The sequence below is a fragment of the Aegilops tauschii genome, chromosome 5 (assembly GCF_002575655.3).
Source record: "Aegilops tauschii subsp. strangulata cultivar AL8/78 chromosome 5, Aet v6.0, whole genome shotgun sequence".
NCBI lineage: Eukaryota > Viridiplantae > Streptophyta > Magnoliopsida > Poales > Poaceae > Aegilops > Aegilops tauschii.
This window is the reverse complement of record NC_053039.3, coordinates 371,745,582-371,762,202: the sequence shown is the minus strand read 5'-3', so window position 1 is coordinate 371,762,202 and position 16,621 is coordinate 371,745,582. Positions and strand designations below refer to the sequence as shown.

General features: G+C 46.4%; 1 protein-coding gene across 1 annotated transcript; it reads left to right on the top strand.

Moving 5' to 3' along the window:
- Positions 1-12,886: 12,886 nt before the first annotated feature.
- LOC109733051 (probable galacturonosyltransferase-like 7) lies at positions 12,887-15,927 on the top strand. Its single transcript, XM_073499161.1, has 2 exons — positions 12,887-13,844; positions 15,889-15,927. The coding sequence occupies exons 1-2, from the start codon at positions 13,038-13,040 to the stop codon at positions 15,925-15,927; spliced, it is 846 nt and encodes a 281-aa protein (XP_073355262.1). The 5' UTR covers positions 12,887-13,037.
- The last annotated feature ends 694 nt before the right edge of the window (positions 15,928-16,621 follow it).

The following is a 16,621-nucleotide window of genomic DNA, read 5'->3' as shown; positions in this document are numbered from 1 at the left end:
GAGAAAATATAAAACTAGACAAAAAATGAAGCTACCACACAAACTCCATAAAAAAAATAAAAAATGAAATCGCTGGAGTGCACACAAACTAGAAAATATGGAAAAACTAGGAACAAAACTGCTAAGAACTGTTTCAGTCTGGGGCTACTGGGCTGAACCGTGTTTGAACGATTTTAGTTGACCAATAACTATACCTTGACGTGGCGAGATATAGCATGTACACCTCGATTACCCTGGCGTCCAGGAGGACTATGGTAGAAGCCTGTCATGTTAGGGGACCATTTGATTGAGGAGGTTTCGCAAGTGGTCACATGTATTATTCCTACAGGATGGAATGACACTGCTATTGTGACGATCCTGAAGGTTAACTCTCCGGAAAAGATAACCAATTTAGGCCTATTAGCCTGTGTATAGATTATTGCAAAAAACATGGCTACTCGATTTAAGGTCTTTCTCCCAGAAAATTATTTGTATTGTACTTAAAAAAAACTCATGTACTTTTATAATATGTTACCATATTTACTTTTGTCTTCTAAAAAATGTCATGTAATTAAAAATAATTAACAATATTTAAGAAGTGATTATGTCATTTAAAAGGTGTTCAACGTATTTTGAAAAATGCTCATGTCATTATAAAAATGATCACCTGTTAAAAATAACCATGTAATTATAAAAAAATTAACACATTTAAGAAACCCCTCATGCAATTAAAAAATGTTCAATGCATTTTAACAAAAATGTTCATGTAATTAGGAAAATATTTCATGTATAATAACATTCATGTAAATAGAAAAATGTTCAACACATTATAAACAATGTTCATGTAATAAAAAAAGTTGCTCGGCACATTTCTAACAGACCTTCATGTAATTAGAAATATGTGCGCCTATTAAAAATGTCCAATTGGTATAAAACAAGTGTTCAAGCCATTTAAAGAAAATGTTCATGTAATTTTAAACGAGCAATTTTAAATTTTTTGTTCATTGTTATACTAATGTTTAAATTTGTGTTTATTTGTATATATTCAGTTTTTTTAAAGTTTGTTTTAGGGCAACTCCAATGGGCCGACCCAAATGGACATAAAAAGTGTCCGTGTCTGCTTGTCCATAGGTGCAACCAATGCGCGGGATACATTCAACTTTTTTCGGATTTCCATTTAAAATATATTTGTTAGACTCTAAAATTACGTTGATTACACTAATTAAACTAAAGAAACATAAGTAAAAAAACACTAAACCATAGATCTACTCGTCCTCGTCATGATCCTCGTCCACCAGGTCGATGTAGACCGGAGCCGGCCATGGATATGGCCACGATGCCGGTCCTGCCACCGAGGCACGTGATGGCATGGCAGGCGCCTCCTGTAGCTCCGGCGTACCAGGGACCATGAACATCCACGCTCACACGTGGGCCACTAGCCCTGCCATTGACCACGACTCCCGAGGTGACGATTGGGGGGGTCGGCCAGCTCGGAGTGCTTGAGGGCCTCGCCCTCCTTCACCGCGGGCTATGGTGCTAGAGCATGCAAGCGCGGGGGCGCTAGCGCACGAGCTGCGAAGCACGACCGACAATGCTGGTCGTGCTCGTCCATGAACCAAGTCTCCCAGTGTGTTGAATCCGACGGGAACGCCGGGTCGCGATGGAGGTCGTCGGGTAACTGAGCGATGGTGGCAGATCTCTGCCACCCACAGGCGGTCGAAGGCCGGAATGACCGGTAGCGGAACCCTATCCGGGTTCAGATGCCAATCGTTCGACAAGTGCACGCCCCGGTAGGGCACAGGGATGGCGTGCTCCTAGTAGTGCTGGCACCGGCGGAGGGGCACGTACGCATGGTCGCGTGCCAGCATCATAGCCCCCAACGATGTTAGAGTGAAGGTTGCCGCGCGGCGCCGCCCCGAGGAGGACCCCGGCTTCGTGGTCGTGCACTCTGGGCGTCCACTTCGATGACATGTTGGGAGACAACAATGTCTAGGGTTTGACTTGACTGTCAGGCGGCTGGGACAGAGGAAGGGAGAAGATAATGATCATATGCGACCACCCTTGTGTATAGGGTAGGCCGAATGCACGAGGTACCCACCCCCTCCCAGCCACACACAAAGGAGCACACATATGCACACTTTTTCCTCTCTTTTTTTCTTTTCATACTTTCTCTTTTTGCCTCTACTTTTTGAAATACACATTTGAATTGTTGGAGTAAATATTTTTAATTTACTAATTATATATATATACATACATAAACACTATTCTGATCACGGGATCAGAATAATATTCTGATCACAACCTGAACTGCCTGAGTAACGCGCCTGAACTTCCCTGTGTACGAACCCGACCTTCGGGCTATCCTGGCAACCGTGGCTTCCCCCGCGAATTATTCTTGTTAGTCGTGTTCTATATGATGTTAGTGTAATCTAGAAACGTTTTTAGCAACTAAATACCGGTTTTAAATAGGAATCTCGCTCGTTGGCAGATTTTGCTCTCGGGTCGTGATGAAATTGCGTTTTTTGCAATTTTATTGCCTGAGTTGTTCGACCTGAACTTCTCCCAGTGCTAGGTTGAACTTCCGCCAACATTGCCCAAATGGGGCTTGCGGTATACCGTTGGAAAGCTATGAACACCAGTATCATGACCCAAGTTAAATTTTTGGCAAAATGTGAGCGGTTTTAAGAGCAGTTTTGAAAACCGTTTTTTCTTCATACAAAAAACGTGAATCGTATTTTCAATCGCATTTCTAAACTGTTTATCAGAATGAGGCAAATAATATGGCGTTGGAAAGCTGCTGCAAAACCGCTCCTTCCACATGTTGAAAGTTTTCTCTAATTCCCTACGGTTAAAGAGTAATTTGGAAAATTGTAAAATTTTGCAAATGGAACAGCCGAGTTCGTATTTTCGATGTCATTTCTAAACGGCTCATCCAATTGAGGCAAATGATATGGCGTTGGAAAGCTTATGAAAATGCGCTACGTTTTCATATTTAAAGTTTTTTCTAATTTTGAACTGTTTAAAAGCAATTTAGAAAACGGTCCAAGTTGCAGCAAGTTCGTATTTTTGAGCTATTTTTTTAATCGTACTTCCGAATTTAGCAAATCATATGGCGTTGTAAAGCTTGAGGAAATGCGAAACGTTTTGGTATATATTGCGTCTCCTAATTCCTTACTGTTTTAAGTCAATTTTGAAAATGGCTAAAAATGCATTTTCGTTGTAATTTCTACAAACTTTATCGGAATGGGGCAAATAATATACCGTTGAAAAGCTAAGGAAAATGCGAAACTTTTTCATGTTGATGGTTTTCTCTGATTCCTAGCCGTTTTCAAGTAATTTTGAAAATGGCGAGATCATTTGTTCTGCCTTTATCGCGAAACATATTCTTCAAAAATGCACCGCGTGAAGAACCTGAACTTCTTGGTATGTCTACTTGAACTTCACTCTGTTTTCACGTGCTTTTTTTGCCCGTAGCTCTCCATCCACTCACCGGAACACACACCAGAATTGAGCAAGTAATATACCGGTGGAAAGCTGATATAAACACGCAACTTTCCTGTGTTGATCATTTTTTCATACTCGCGACGATTTTAAAAGTTTTTCATCTGAAATTCATTCACTATAGTAGTCGAACTTCCTGCTGTTTTCACGTTGAACTTCTGTGACGCATTTTCGTTTGTAATTTTCTCATACATTCGTCCGTGTTACACAAATGATATTCCTTTGGTACAAACCTCTCTCACAATATTTTTTAAACTTTCTCCGACGGAGGACTTGAACTTATAATAACAAAACTTCTAGACTTTGCTTTTTTATTCTTTTTTAATACAAAATGCAAACCGTGTAGTACGTGAACTTTCGGCAGTTATCAATCTGAACTTCTCTCGGTTACGTGAAAATATCTGAGTTTTTTTATGAATTTTTAATCTGATTTACTTAATCCCTTTTTATGAATCTTGAAGCGCTCTATTTTTTAAAAATTTGAACTTCTTGTTATTTTATTTTTGAACTTCCTGTTTCCATTCTTTAATAACGAGGAAAATCTGAGTTTTCTATAATCCTCGAACTTCTCCACCTTTTTAATATGGACTTCCAGGTTTTATTTCTTAATCTTTTATGAAATTTTGAAGTGCTCTATTTTTAAAAGTTGAACTTCTTGTTATTTTATTTGTGAACTTCTTGTTTCCATTCTTTAATAACGAAGAAAATCTGAGTTTTCTATAACAAGGGAAATGTGAGTTCTCTTTAAAAATTTGGACCTTGCCTTTTAATTCATTTCTCTCATATTAAACACATGTAGTACAAACTTCTCCATGTTTTAAAATTGAACTTCTTGGTTTTATTCTTCAGTAACGAGAAAAACTGAGTTTTTAATGTACATTGAATTACTCAGTTTTTTAAAATTGAACTTCTTGGTTTAATCTTTAGTATCGGGGAAAATCCGAATTTAAAAAAAATGGGGAAAATCTTTTTAAAACTTTTTTTATTCCCTTATTTTAATTTGAACTTATTAGTTATTCTTTAGAACAAGAATCTGAGGTTTTTATCAACTTTGAACTTCTCTGTTATTTTAATTTGAACTTCTTAGTTTTATTTTTTAGTAACGAGAAAAATCGAGTTTTTTGAACTTCCTCGTTTTAATATTTCGAACTTCTTGATTTTCTTTTATAATGTGAAAAATCTGAATTTTTTATAGACATCGAACTTCACCATTTTTTAAACTTGAGCTTCTTAGTTTTATTGGTTAGTAACGGGGAAAATCCTTTTTTTATATAAACCGCACCGTTATTTTAATTTGAACTTCTAGTTTTTATAGAGTGGGGGAAATCTGTTTTTATAAAATCTTTTTGAAATGCTCCTCTTTTTTAATTTGGACTTCTATGATTTTTTTTATAAACGGGGAAAATCCATTATAAAGATTCTTGAAGTACATTTTTTATTTGAACTTCTTGCTCAATTTATTTTGAACTTTGAGATTTTTAAATATCAACATCCTCGTAAGTTTTTGTAAACCTCTATTTTTTCATGCAATCTAGTATCACAGTATTCTCTCCAAATGTTGCAGGTTTATCCGAAAACAAATGAGCTTGAACTAAAATGTATATCTACTTTTTTGTGCGTGCAACTATGATGTGTTATTTTTTCTTAATTCCTTGTTTTTTGTGTGTTTGTTTAACAATTTTTTCTTCTAACGTGTTGTCTCTACTTCTCTTGCTAGCATGTCTGAACTTCTAGAATTATTTTAGAACGTGCATACACTATTGTCTTTCTCCTTGCTATCTCTGTAAAAGTAATAGCAACAAAAATTAGAGAGATAGTAAAAGGCTCCGCCACCATATGATAGCAGGATGCTCTGGAACGGAAGAGCTCGTCGGAACGCGCGGCCAGCACAGCTCAGACAGAGGCCAAGCCGATGTTAGATCCGGGCACCCATCTTTTTTGAGAGTTGAATTGAATATAGTTGTGCAAATCATTGCTTCCTGAATCTTTTGTCAATGGTGTAGTACAAATCAAGTTCAGATATACATGAGACAAGAAGCTAAAGTCCACGTCCCACAGTGAACATTTGGTAACTAATGTAACAAACATGAAGTCCGTGTTTCACTGTCCCATCATTCATCACGCCAGGAAACAATACATTTTCTCATGTTTTTAAAATTTCGTTCGTTTTCTCTTTTCTGAACTTCTAACACTGAAACTCTGAACGGTTATGCCTCTTTTCGACTGAACTTTGGCGAAAATTCACGGCTGAAAGCGATGAGGACGAGCTAGGGGATTTGGTTGATTTTGTCGAGTGCGACAGAGGTGGCAAATCTTGAAATCTTGACGCCTCGCCGGAGGGTGCTTGCAGCCGGGCGGGGGAAAGGAGGCTGCTTGGCAGCAGGGGCCACATGGTAGCTCTGCACGCACGAACACACCACAAACAGAGCGCACCAATGCTTGCTCGCACACACAGCCGAGGTTGGTCGAGCTCGAGGTCCGGTGGTTCATGCGGAGAGGATGGAGCAGAAGGGCAGCGGAGCTCGTGGGAGCCGGTGGCGGGGCCCAGGACGGCCAGCCGACATAGGAGCAACTCTGCCTACGCGAGCAAGAGGAGGAGCATCGACCACAAATTGCTAGCGTCTGAGGCGACGGATTGCTCGTCCCCGAGGTGATGGACCGCTCGTGCGGAGGTTCATGGTTGGGCTGCGTGTCCAGGTGGTGGGAGGCGACGACTGTGGTGTTCATTGAGGGGGCTGCGTCCCACATCGCCGGCTTCGAGCTCGTCGAGAGGCAGGAGATCTAGGGGCGGCTGGGTTGGTGGTTCCAGGAGCGGGGTGGGGCAGCGCGTGGATCCGGGAGGGCCTCGTGTTGCCGGGGCGGAGGTATATCGCCGGGATCGTGTCAGATCCGATCGGGTCGCCGGAGTGGCGACTCGCTGGGATGCAGGTGGTGATGTGGGTCGGCAGAGGCAGCGGTGTGGGTACGGAGGGGCGACAGTGTGGGTTGGGAGTAGCGGCGCCGGTGGGAAGCAGGCGGCCACTCGGGTGGAGGCGGGCCGGCGCCGGCCGGGGTGGGTTGGGAGGGGCGCGTGGGAGAGGGAGGTGGGATGGATCCAGAGACGTGGGGAGGTGGAGGTTCGGTGCGGGAGAAGGTGGAGGAGGTTTTCTTTTTTCTTTTTCTTTTCACCGATTCGGGAGTTCGGGAGGACCTGCGTGCGCCCTTATAGGGCCGATCGTGATCAGAATAACTATTCTGATCCCTATTCATCACCCAGGGTGCAGAATAAGTTATTCTTCACCCAAGGTAATCTTATGATCACTTCGTAATTAAATTACATTTGGAATTCAAATAGTTACGTTCCTATTGATTCACTACATAAAATTTGGTATAAGAAAATAAAATTATAGGTCATAAGACAAGAAAATTTGGAGTTTATGTATATTTTACACTATATTTTTACGTTTGTAATTTTATATAACATAAAATATTTTTACGGCGATGATATATTTTCTTACGCTCTCTTTTTACGTCAGAAATAAGATAAAACTTATAGAACGTAAAATTACAGTGCACTGGTGGTAAAATATAGGGGGTGAAGAATAACTATTCCTCACCCAGGGTGATGAATAGTCAATCCCTATATATATATTGTTCATCATGTGTTTTAAAGGTATTAATCACACATTTAGAAAATAGTCAGGGCGTAATAAAAAATGTTTATGTCCTTTTCTAAAATGTCCACAAGCTTTTTTTTCTTCTGAATAATTTTATTATAAAGAAGCTGTTTGATGCATTTACAAAATATCCATGTAACTAGAGAAATGGTAATCATTTAAATATTCATGTATTAAAAAAATGTTTGACACATTGAAAAAACTAAAATTGCCACATTAAAAACCATGTAACTAAAAAAGGGTTTGGTGCACTTTAAACAAATGTTCATGTAATTGGGAAAGTTTCAAGTATTGAAAATGACCATGTGATTTAAAAGAAGTGGTCAAGCCTTTTATAGGAAAAGTTCTTGTAACCTTAAATGGGAAATTTTTAAAATATTATTTATAGTTATTTGTTTTAAGGGAAACATAAGAAGAAGGAGAAACGAGTGGGAAGTATTTAACATGTATTTTTTTTACTTAAGTAAAGTAAAGTGAAAAAAAGAAAAAGAAAATGAAAGAAAAGATATAAAAAGTAAGAACAAAAACAAGAGAAAAACATATAAGTAGACAAAAACTGGAGCTACCACACAAACGCCAGATAAAAAACAAAAAGTGAAATCGCTGGAGTGCACACAAAGTAGAAAATATGGAAAAACTAGGAACAAAACTGCCAGGAACCGTTTCAGTCTGGGGATACTGGGCTGACCCGTGCTAGAGCCGTTATAGTTGAGCAACAGCTATGCCTCGCAGTAGGCGAGATATAGGATGGACACCTGATGACCCTGGTCAATGTAGTCCAAGAGGACTATGGTAGGGGCTCGTCATGTTAGGGGCGCATTTGATCGAGGAGGTTTTGCAAGTGGTCACGTGTATTATTCCTACATGATGGAATGACACCGCTATTGTAATGATTCTGAAGGTTAACTCTCCGGAAAAGATAATCAATTTAGACTGATTAGCTTGTGTAAGTAATGTGGTCTACAATATTATTGCAAAAAGAAAAAACTGGCTACTCATTTGAAGGTCCTTCTCCCGGAAATTATTAGTCTGACTCAAATGTGTTTTCGCACCAGGAAGATTTAAGAAACCGTTCATGGTTTATTCCATAAATGTCATTATGTGTTTGAAAAGTATTAATAGTGTATTTAGAAAATATTCGTAGCATCTTAAAAAAACTCATGTACTTTTATAAATATTCCCATATTTAACTTTGTCTTGTACAAAATATTAATGTAATTATTTTTTTACACATTTAAAAAAGTGTTTATATAATTCAAAAGGTGTTCGACGCATTTTTAAAAATGATCTTTTTTGCGAGGTCTTTTTTTGCATGGTAACATATGTCTCATTCATATCATAAATATCAAAATACAAGTCATGTAAAGACCGACGTGACAAAACTGAAAAGACAACAGAACATCTCTAAGCTTGACACCAACGTCCGTCATCTGCCTCTAGCACCACCACAGTAGCCACACAATAAAAAAAAATGGTGGATCACCTCCTCACATGAGCTCGACGCAGCTCCATCGCTGATATGCAGCTTTGCGGAACTCCAAGGTGACTCACCAAAGGCGAAGCCATTGCCGTTGAACAAATCAGACCGAGCAACAACCCGAAGCGCCATCGAACTCCAGGTCTGGCACCCCACCACGACTAAGACGCCGAAGGGGGAAACCATACCTGCCATCCATCAACCACGAACCCAACACACGTTTGGTCTTCCATATGTCGTCGATGCAGGCGACAATCTGTATCCACTCCTGGACTACCTTCCAAGCTCCGCGCCGACGCTGGAGCAGACGCCGTCGCAATGGCGGAGTCCGAGGCCACAAGTCCACCACAAGGATGCCGCTGCCTCCACAACATCCCTGCTTGAACAAACTTGTTGCCGAATCCATCACTGACCATAGAGACAATCGCCTCGCTGAAGAAGAATCCAGAGCTTCTTTATTCAACATCGTCATCGCCGCTGAAGCCAAAATGTCGAACGATCCAAAAACCTAAGCTACCAGGGCCATAGAACCTAATGATAAAACGATCTGCACATGCGGGATCCGGCGACTCCCCTCACCACCGACGACTGAGAGGTCGCCGGCGGAGGGGAGCCATCGGAGAACGGTGCCGAAAGGCCAGCCTCTTGCTGGTGGTGGCTAGGGTTTTAAGCCGTCAAGAAAGAGAGGAAAACCGTGTAGCCGTCTATCACAACTGCATACGTTTGTAACATTTTTGCGAGGTAAAAGCGAATTTTATCATTGCTCAAGGTGGTACAAAGTCTGCCTTACATAACATAGGGATATCCAGTGGGCCAGACCGCAGCCATATGGCCGTGCGTGCCTTAGAATGGCCTAGCAGATCCCGTATAAGTCCGGCAGGCTGCGTTTTTTTTGACCGGTTTACGGGACGGGCCAAAAATACGGCCTGAGCATGTCCGCAAAAAAGGGCCCGGCCCATAATTTTTCTTATAGGCGACCGTAAACCGGCCGGCATTCCGGTAGATATGCGGGCGCCGGTCATTTTAGGGTTCCCATCCGTCATTCCCCTCATCCATCTCCGCCGCAAAATTAAAACTCTGACGAGAAATCTCTACCCCTCCGGCAGCGATTTCCGACTCATTTGATCACCGGATCTTGGCGGCGATGGCGTCCGCAGGTGCAGGGCGTGGCGGTGGCAGGGGGTTCGACGGGCGCAGTGGGTTCGGAGGCCGCAAGTGGCGCAACGATGGCGAGGCCGACAGCTCCTCCCTCTGCCCTTCCATGTCGGAGAAGCGCAAGGAGCAGGCGCACACCACGACGCGAAGTCCCGCAGCGCCGGCTCGCGGGCGTGGGCGACTTTCTGGCGCCTTGGCAGGCTCTTTGATCCGTCCATCCAGTGCCTCCGGGTGGCCGAGCGTGCATGGTGGGAGGCAAAGGAGGCCGCCGCCGCCGGAGATGCAGCTGCGGCCGCGCGCAAGCCGGTGCTCCAGGAGGAGTACCAACTCGCCTCGACCCTCTTCGGCACGCTCATCTACTACACCCTCGACGGCAACGAGCCCCCACCCGCCGACAGCGACTCCGACGACTCCAGCGAGGACGGCGACTCCGGCAAGGAGTAGATGCTAGTAGGAATTATCTAGTTTTAGTAGTTTTAAGTTTGAACTATCTGGTGCGCCATGTGCGGAACTATATAGTTTTAGTTATATGATGATCTATGACATGAACCAGATGTTTCAAATCGAGTAGGAATCCGGCAATGTTTAACAGGATCTGTTCTACCCATCCCGTAAATTTTGTTTACGGGATACTGTAAACGAAATTTTCAGGACGGCGGTATACGGGATCTGCTAGAGATGCTCTAAACAGCTAGATAATGACAAGCCGAGAAGATCCCGTATGCATTAAGCAGCTAGAGATGCTCTAAGCAGCTAGATAATGGCAAGCCGAGAAGATCCCGTATGCATTACGTAGTATCATTACCCGGATGCATTACGTAGTAACATTCCAACCCCCGCAGCGCCCGTAGCCTCGACAAATGAACCGTCTGACATTGAGCTTCACACGGCCGGCGGTAGGCGGGGGACCAATGCACCGGATGGGTCGTAGCTGAAGCATCATGTGATAACGGCGCCGGCCGGCCGTCGTCAGTGATCACCATCTTGCCCTTCGCAAAGTCGCCGGTCGGGAATTGCTTGATGCCAATGAGGGACTCCACGTAGCTGAGGAGGAACCGCTGTGAAGCTTCAACCGGCGGTGCTGGCTTGTTGTGGACGAGTTTGTTCCGGACATGCCAACAGCGCCATATCACCATTAGCACCCGCATTCGTTGAACTTCATCAAGGTCCTGCAATAACGTAAATAGCCATTCCGGCCCCGTGTTCATCACCCTCCTGATGTCCGGCAACCTCCAGTGTTCCTCCATAGCATGCCAAAGCGCAGTCGCTCGTGGACATCTACAGAAGACGACGTGGAAGGTATCCTCCCCATCCGTCGCACAGAGTGGACAAATGATCAGTCACTAACTCACTATAAAAACAATCATTCATTATAAAAACGATCACCTATTGAAAATATCCATGTAATTATAAATATGTTTGACACATTTTAAAAAAATCTTCATGTAATTAAAAAAGTGTTCAATGCATTTTAACAAAAATGTTCATGCAATTAGGAAATTTTTCATATATTAAGAATGTTCATGTAACTAGAAAAAGTGTTCAATACATTATTAAAAGATGTTCATGTAATAAAAAAGTGGCTTGACACATTTGTAACAGATGTTTATGCAATTAGAAAAATGTTCAGGGTGCAATGGGCTCAACCTTTTATTTTAACTTTTTTAAACAGGTGCTTTCATTTTGCATGTTTCAGGTTCTTTAGGGTTTTTCTTCTAGTAGGTAATCTACTAAATTCCCCAAAGCAGATGACAGTCTCTTGGAGCCAAACAAAGGTCCAAAAAGGGAAAACAACAACCTATCTGAGTATCAATATCGACCTGTTCAACTTTTTCTATGCACTCGGAACGTCTAAAAGTTGCAAGTTAGTGACCTTGAACAAGCATAATTTTCAAATAACGTGGACGTGAAATAGCTCATCTTTTCAGCTACGGAACATGAGGGAATGAGCATGCTCTTTTTTAGTTGTTGCAGAGGTTCTACCCACTCGCAGTCTGAGCCTTTTTGGTAACTATTGCTAGACCAGAACAGCACCTTAGAAAGTTACGAACACTTAGCATATGGATTGTTTAAATCAAATAAATTGCTGTCTGTCACCTGAACTGTAGTTCCCATACGCGTCTATCTTACAAACTCGTTTGCCTTTTTGTATTAGCGAAACGGGCTATTGGAAACTCATCGCTCAATGAAAGGCCATATGAAACTAACATTTCATGTATGAGATAAAAGTGTGATGTTAACTACTACTCCTATGCATCATGGTCAATTATTAGCAACAATAGCAATTCAAATTTGAACTAACCGCGCCACACGCAGATGAAGCATTTCCGGAATCGAACTCCACGTACCGATGTTAAATAATTCAATGTGTTAATGCCACTTGCAGCAGAACGACCCTTTCCATCCAGGCGCAGCCATATGTCGCAAACCAGAGAAAGAATGATCAAGCTGCCAACAAAAGGAAACTCTAGAGAGAATGATCAGCTAGCCCACCCTTTCCGGACAGTTCTCCTCACCAAACAACGATCGAGCAGCCAAGATTCTACTCCAACTGGTCCCTAGACCGACGTGACCTCTCCACTGGTCTCCTCGCGGCAGCCTGCCCTACACCACCTGGAGAATGTTCGCCCCAGCACAAACCACACTAGCAAACAACGGGATGCTCCAACGGGTGAGCCCCCCTCCGCACCCCACCATAAACAACAAACCTCAAACCCACTAGAATACAGCGCGAAACCTAGCCCCCAGCAGCGAATCACACTCACATGACACACACAAACACGCTCGTGTTGACCCTACTGATGCTGACAGTAGATCCTCACGACAGCATCCGGGCGAACGTCCGAGCCCGCTCACTGTTGCATGGCGCCGTGAGGCCAACTCCACCGCACCACCCATTTCGACCCCAAACGGACGTCCGCTTCTGTTCGTTTGGGGGTGCGATTTGGCGGACGTCGGGGGCGGATAGACGGACGAAAGTATCTGCACCCAACGCGCAGGATGCATCCTGACCGTAAACGGACATGCCCCGCCCGCGCCGAGCTCCTTGGCCTTGCCGTCGCGCCCTGCCTCACCGGAGCGGCAGATACAATAAGCCGCCGCCACCACGCCGCCGCCACTGCAGAAAAGGCCGAGCAGTCGCACGGGGGAATCGCCTCGCCTCGCCTGTGGCCGCGGTGGGTTGGTGGGTGCCGTCGCCTCCTATTCTGAACCCCACTCCCCATTACCACGCCTCGCCTGGATGCCCTCTCGCTTCTCGCGGTGGGCTGATGGTGGTCTTGTCGCCGTCGCTGCAGTCCTTCCCGCCCGCCGAGGCCATCCGGTCGTCGCAGTTCGACAGCCACGTCCGCTTCCCCGGCCAGATCGCCGGGGGCGCGAGGGGCCTCCCCTTCCGCCGCGCGCCGTCCTTCCGCAATGCCGCTGACTGCGGCAACGCCACCGGCAATGTCTGCGACCCCTCGCTCGTCCACATCGCGATTACTCTGGACGAGGGGTACCTGAGGGGCTCGATTGCCGCGGTCCATTACGTGGTTCAGCACGCCATGTGCCCCGAGAGCGTCTTCTTCCACTTCCTCGTCTCTGACCCGAGCCTGGGCGACCTCGTCCGCGCCGTCTTCCCGCAGCTCCGGTTCAAAGTCTACTACTTCGACCCCGCGCGCGTCCGGGGGCTCATCTCGTCGTCGGCGCGGCAGGCGCTGGAGGAGCCGCTCAACTACGCCCGCAACTACCTCGCCGACCTCCTGGAGCCATGCGTGCGCCGCGTCATCTATCTGGACTCCGACCTCGTGCTCGTCGACGACGTGGCCAAGCTCTGGCGCACCGACCTCGGCGGCCGCACCGTCGGCGCGCCGGAGTACTGCCATGCCAACTTCACCAAGTACTTCACCGACCGGTTCTGGTCAGAGGAGCAGCGGCGGAGCGCGCGGGAGCAGCGCGGGCAGCGCGGCGGGCGCGCGGGAGCAGAGCAAGCAGCGCGGCGGGCCTGGCGAGCAGCGCGGCAGCAAGCAGCGGGGCGGCGGGCGGCGGCGGGGCCCGTCCAGCCTCTCGGTCTCACTGATTTGTGGGCCAGAGGAAAGGCACGGGCGGACAGGAGCGGACGGGAGGGGCGAGGAGAGTGTCCGTTTTCTGTCCGTTCGGAGCATTCTTGGACCAAGTTTGCTTCAGGTATAGGGTTGGGCCGAACAAAAAGGGCGTTTATAAGACAACTATGTCCGTTTGGGTATTACTGCTGGGTCGTGTTCTACCCCAAACGGATAAAAGCGGACCGAATGGGTCACGGATGGGTCACCACCGCGAGCCCCAACCACCCGCACATGCGCGCGAGCGCTCGGGCGGCGTGAATCCCACTCCCCCGGCCGGCAATCCGTCGTCCCCCGTAGCTTGTCACCTTGCGCTTGTTGCCTTCCTCCGGTGTGCTCCTGCTCCGAGTATTCAAAGACCTTTGCTGCCCGGCGTGGTCCTTGGTCTAGCCAACCCGCGTGAGCGCAGATGGTTGCTATAACCGGCGAGCTGACGTGCCAGCGGCTTGAACTACTAACAATTTCGGGGGCTAGAAGGGCTCACCAAGTCGCGCCTGCTGCTCTGCTTCGTGTAATAGCAGTACGTGGTACTGTTGAAGATTTAGAAATTGCACGAATATGCTTGTAGATCTGTTTGTGTGAGTGCATGTGATGGTGTTTGTCCGCATCTCTGTATTCCGGGTTATTATTTGTGAAGTAACTTAAGTGTGAACCCAAAAAGTTTAGACGACAGCCCCTCCCCACTCCCGACCCCGTCCTAGCGCCGCCTCCCCGGGAGGCGGCCGGGGCGGTGCACGACCTCCCTCCTCCCCCCCTCCGCCCCCCGCCGTCGCCAACGAGCGCCCCGGGATCTGGCCCGAGTGGTGTCATCGTTGGTGGGACCTTGTGTACCCGCGCGCGCGGCTCTCCTTCCTGGGGCAGGGGACGGCGGCGGTGAGGCTCGGCTTGGCGGCGGCCCGGCGACCTGGAGGCGGTGGCTGACGGCGGGCGAGGTGGCGGTGCTGCTCCTTGGCGGTGGGGTGGACTGGTGGCGCGCCCTCGGCCCAGATCTGGGCCCTTAGGGCCCCATCTGGGTCCTAGCCGGCCGGCTCCGGCGCGGCTTCAGCGCCTACTGTGCGGCGAGGAGGAGGAGGAGCAGCTCGGCCGGGGGCAGCAACGCCGACGACGTGCTTTCTGCAGCGCGACGGCAGGAGCTTTACGGGCATCTCAGGGCCCAGCCGGGCCTAGTATGCTCCTACTGTTGCGTCCGGTCGGTTACCATCATTAACGATGGAGGTTGGGCCCTCCCGCGTGCCGATGGTGCTGCTGCCCCTAGTCCCGGCTCCTCTTCTTCGTTGTGCAGGCCCCACTTCACGGTACCATGGTGAGACGGCGTGGGAAGCTTCAAGACCGAGTTGGCGTAGGATGGTGGACGGTATGCTGGCGAGCTCCGAAGCGCCCGAGGTGAAGGTTGGGATCAGGAGAAATCCCTGTCGGCCTGGCCGACACCGACGCAATGGCGCCTGAGGGTGCCGCCGGACGTTTCTGGAGGGCGTCGGGTGCTACCCTTCCTTTCTCCTCGCGGCGTACTGGGGGAAACCCTTGGCAGGAGCGTCGTCATTGTCGCGTTCCTTCTTGGAGGTGTTGATTGGTACCAGCGCTTCGGAGTCTAGGAGCTTGGTGGGAGATCTCCGGTGGGCGCAGCGGTCGTGAGACTTCTTCGTTTTTGTTGATCCGCCGTTGTCGGCATTTGTTTCTTTTGTATTTTCTCTTTCATTTTTTTAGCGTGATTGTGCTGCTTTCGCTCCAGCATCTATCGTCGGTTGTATCGGGGGTTTGCTATATTAACATAGCATGGCGCAAGCCTATTTCGTCAAGTAACTTAAATGTTCTTCCGACGGAAAAATGGAGCAGATATTATTATTATTATAGTATATAAACAGAAATCCTATTCCTAGGTGGTGCTCCTACAAAAAAAAGAATTACATACTGTGAGAGAAGGAGTAACTGTCTAGATCAAAATGTGGAAATAAGATCCATCAATTTTAACTAGCATGTATGATTTTCGTAAAACTTGTACTACCTCTATCTCTTAATATTTTTTTATAAATGGTTTTTGCAGTTCAATACGAATGGTAAATTTGATAAATTTGATCTGTGAACGAAATCAAATCACAGAATGAACTGTCCGTGAAACTATTTCACGTGGCTGACCTTTTTGTGTGACGCCCGACACGAAGGCGCCACACTACACTGTGCAATGCCTCACAGATAGACGCTACACGCCTGGCCAGCGTCGCACCTGTGTGATCCGAAAATTACTAAGTCAGTGTGCAGCGCCTGAGAGCTAGGCGCCACACTATACAGTGTAGCGCCTAGCTTCTAGGCGTTGCACTAGTGGTTGCTTCATTTTGTAGTGCAACCACTAGTGCAGCGCCTGAGAGCTAGGCGCCACACTATACAGTGCAGCGCCTAGCTTTTAGGCTCTGCACAATGACTTAGCAATTTTTAGGCAGTCTGGGGTGCAACGCTGGCCAGGCGTGTAGCGCCTATCTGTGAGGCATTGCACAGTGTAGTGTGGCGCCTTTTGTGTCAGGCGTCACACAAAAAGTTCAGCCGCGTGAAATAGTTTCACGGGCAGTTCATTCTGTGATTTGATTTCGTCCACAGATCAAATTTGTCAAATTTGCCAATACGAATAGCACCACTCGTATAAAAATGAGACAAAAATATGTGCAACTTTTCATCGTCAAGTGCACCGGCCAAACGTATATAATGCATCTAATTTAGATTCTAATAATGATGTTGTCAACCACATTGATAGGATGGAATATTTAAGTATATATATACATGAC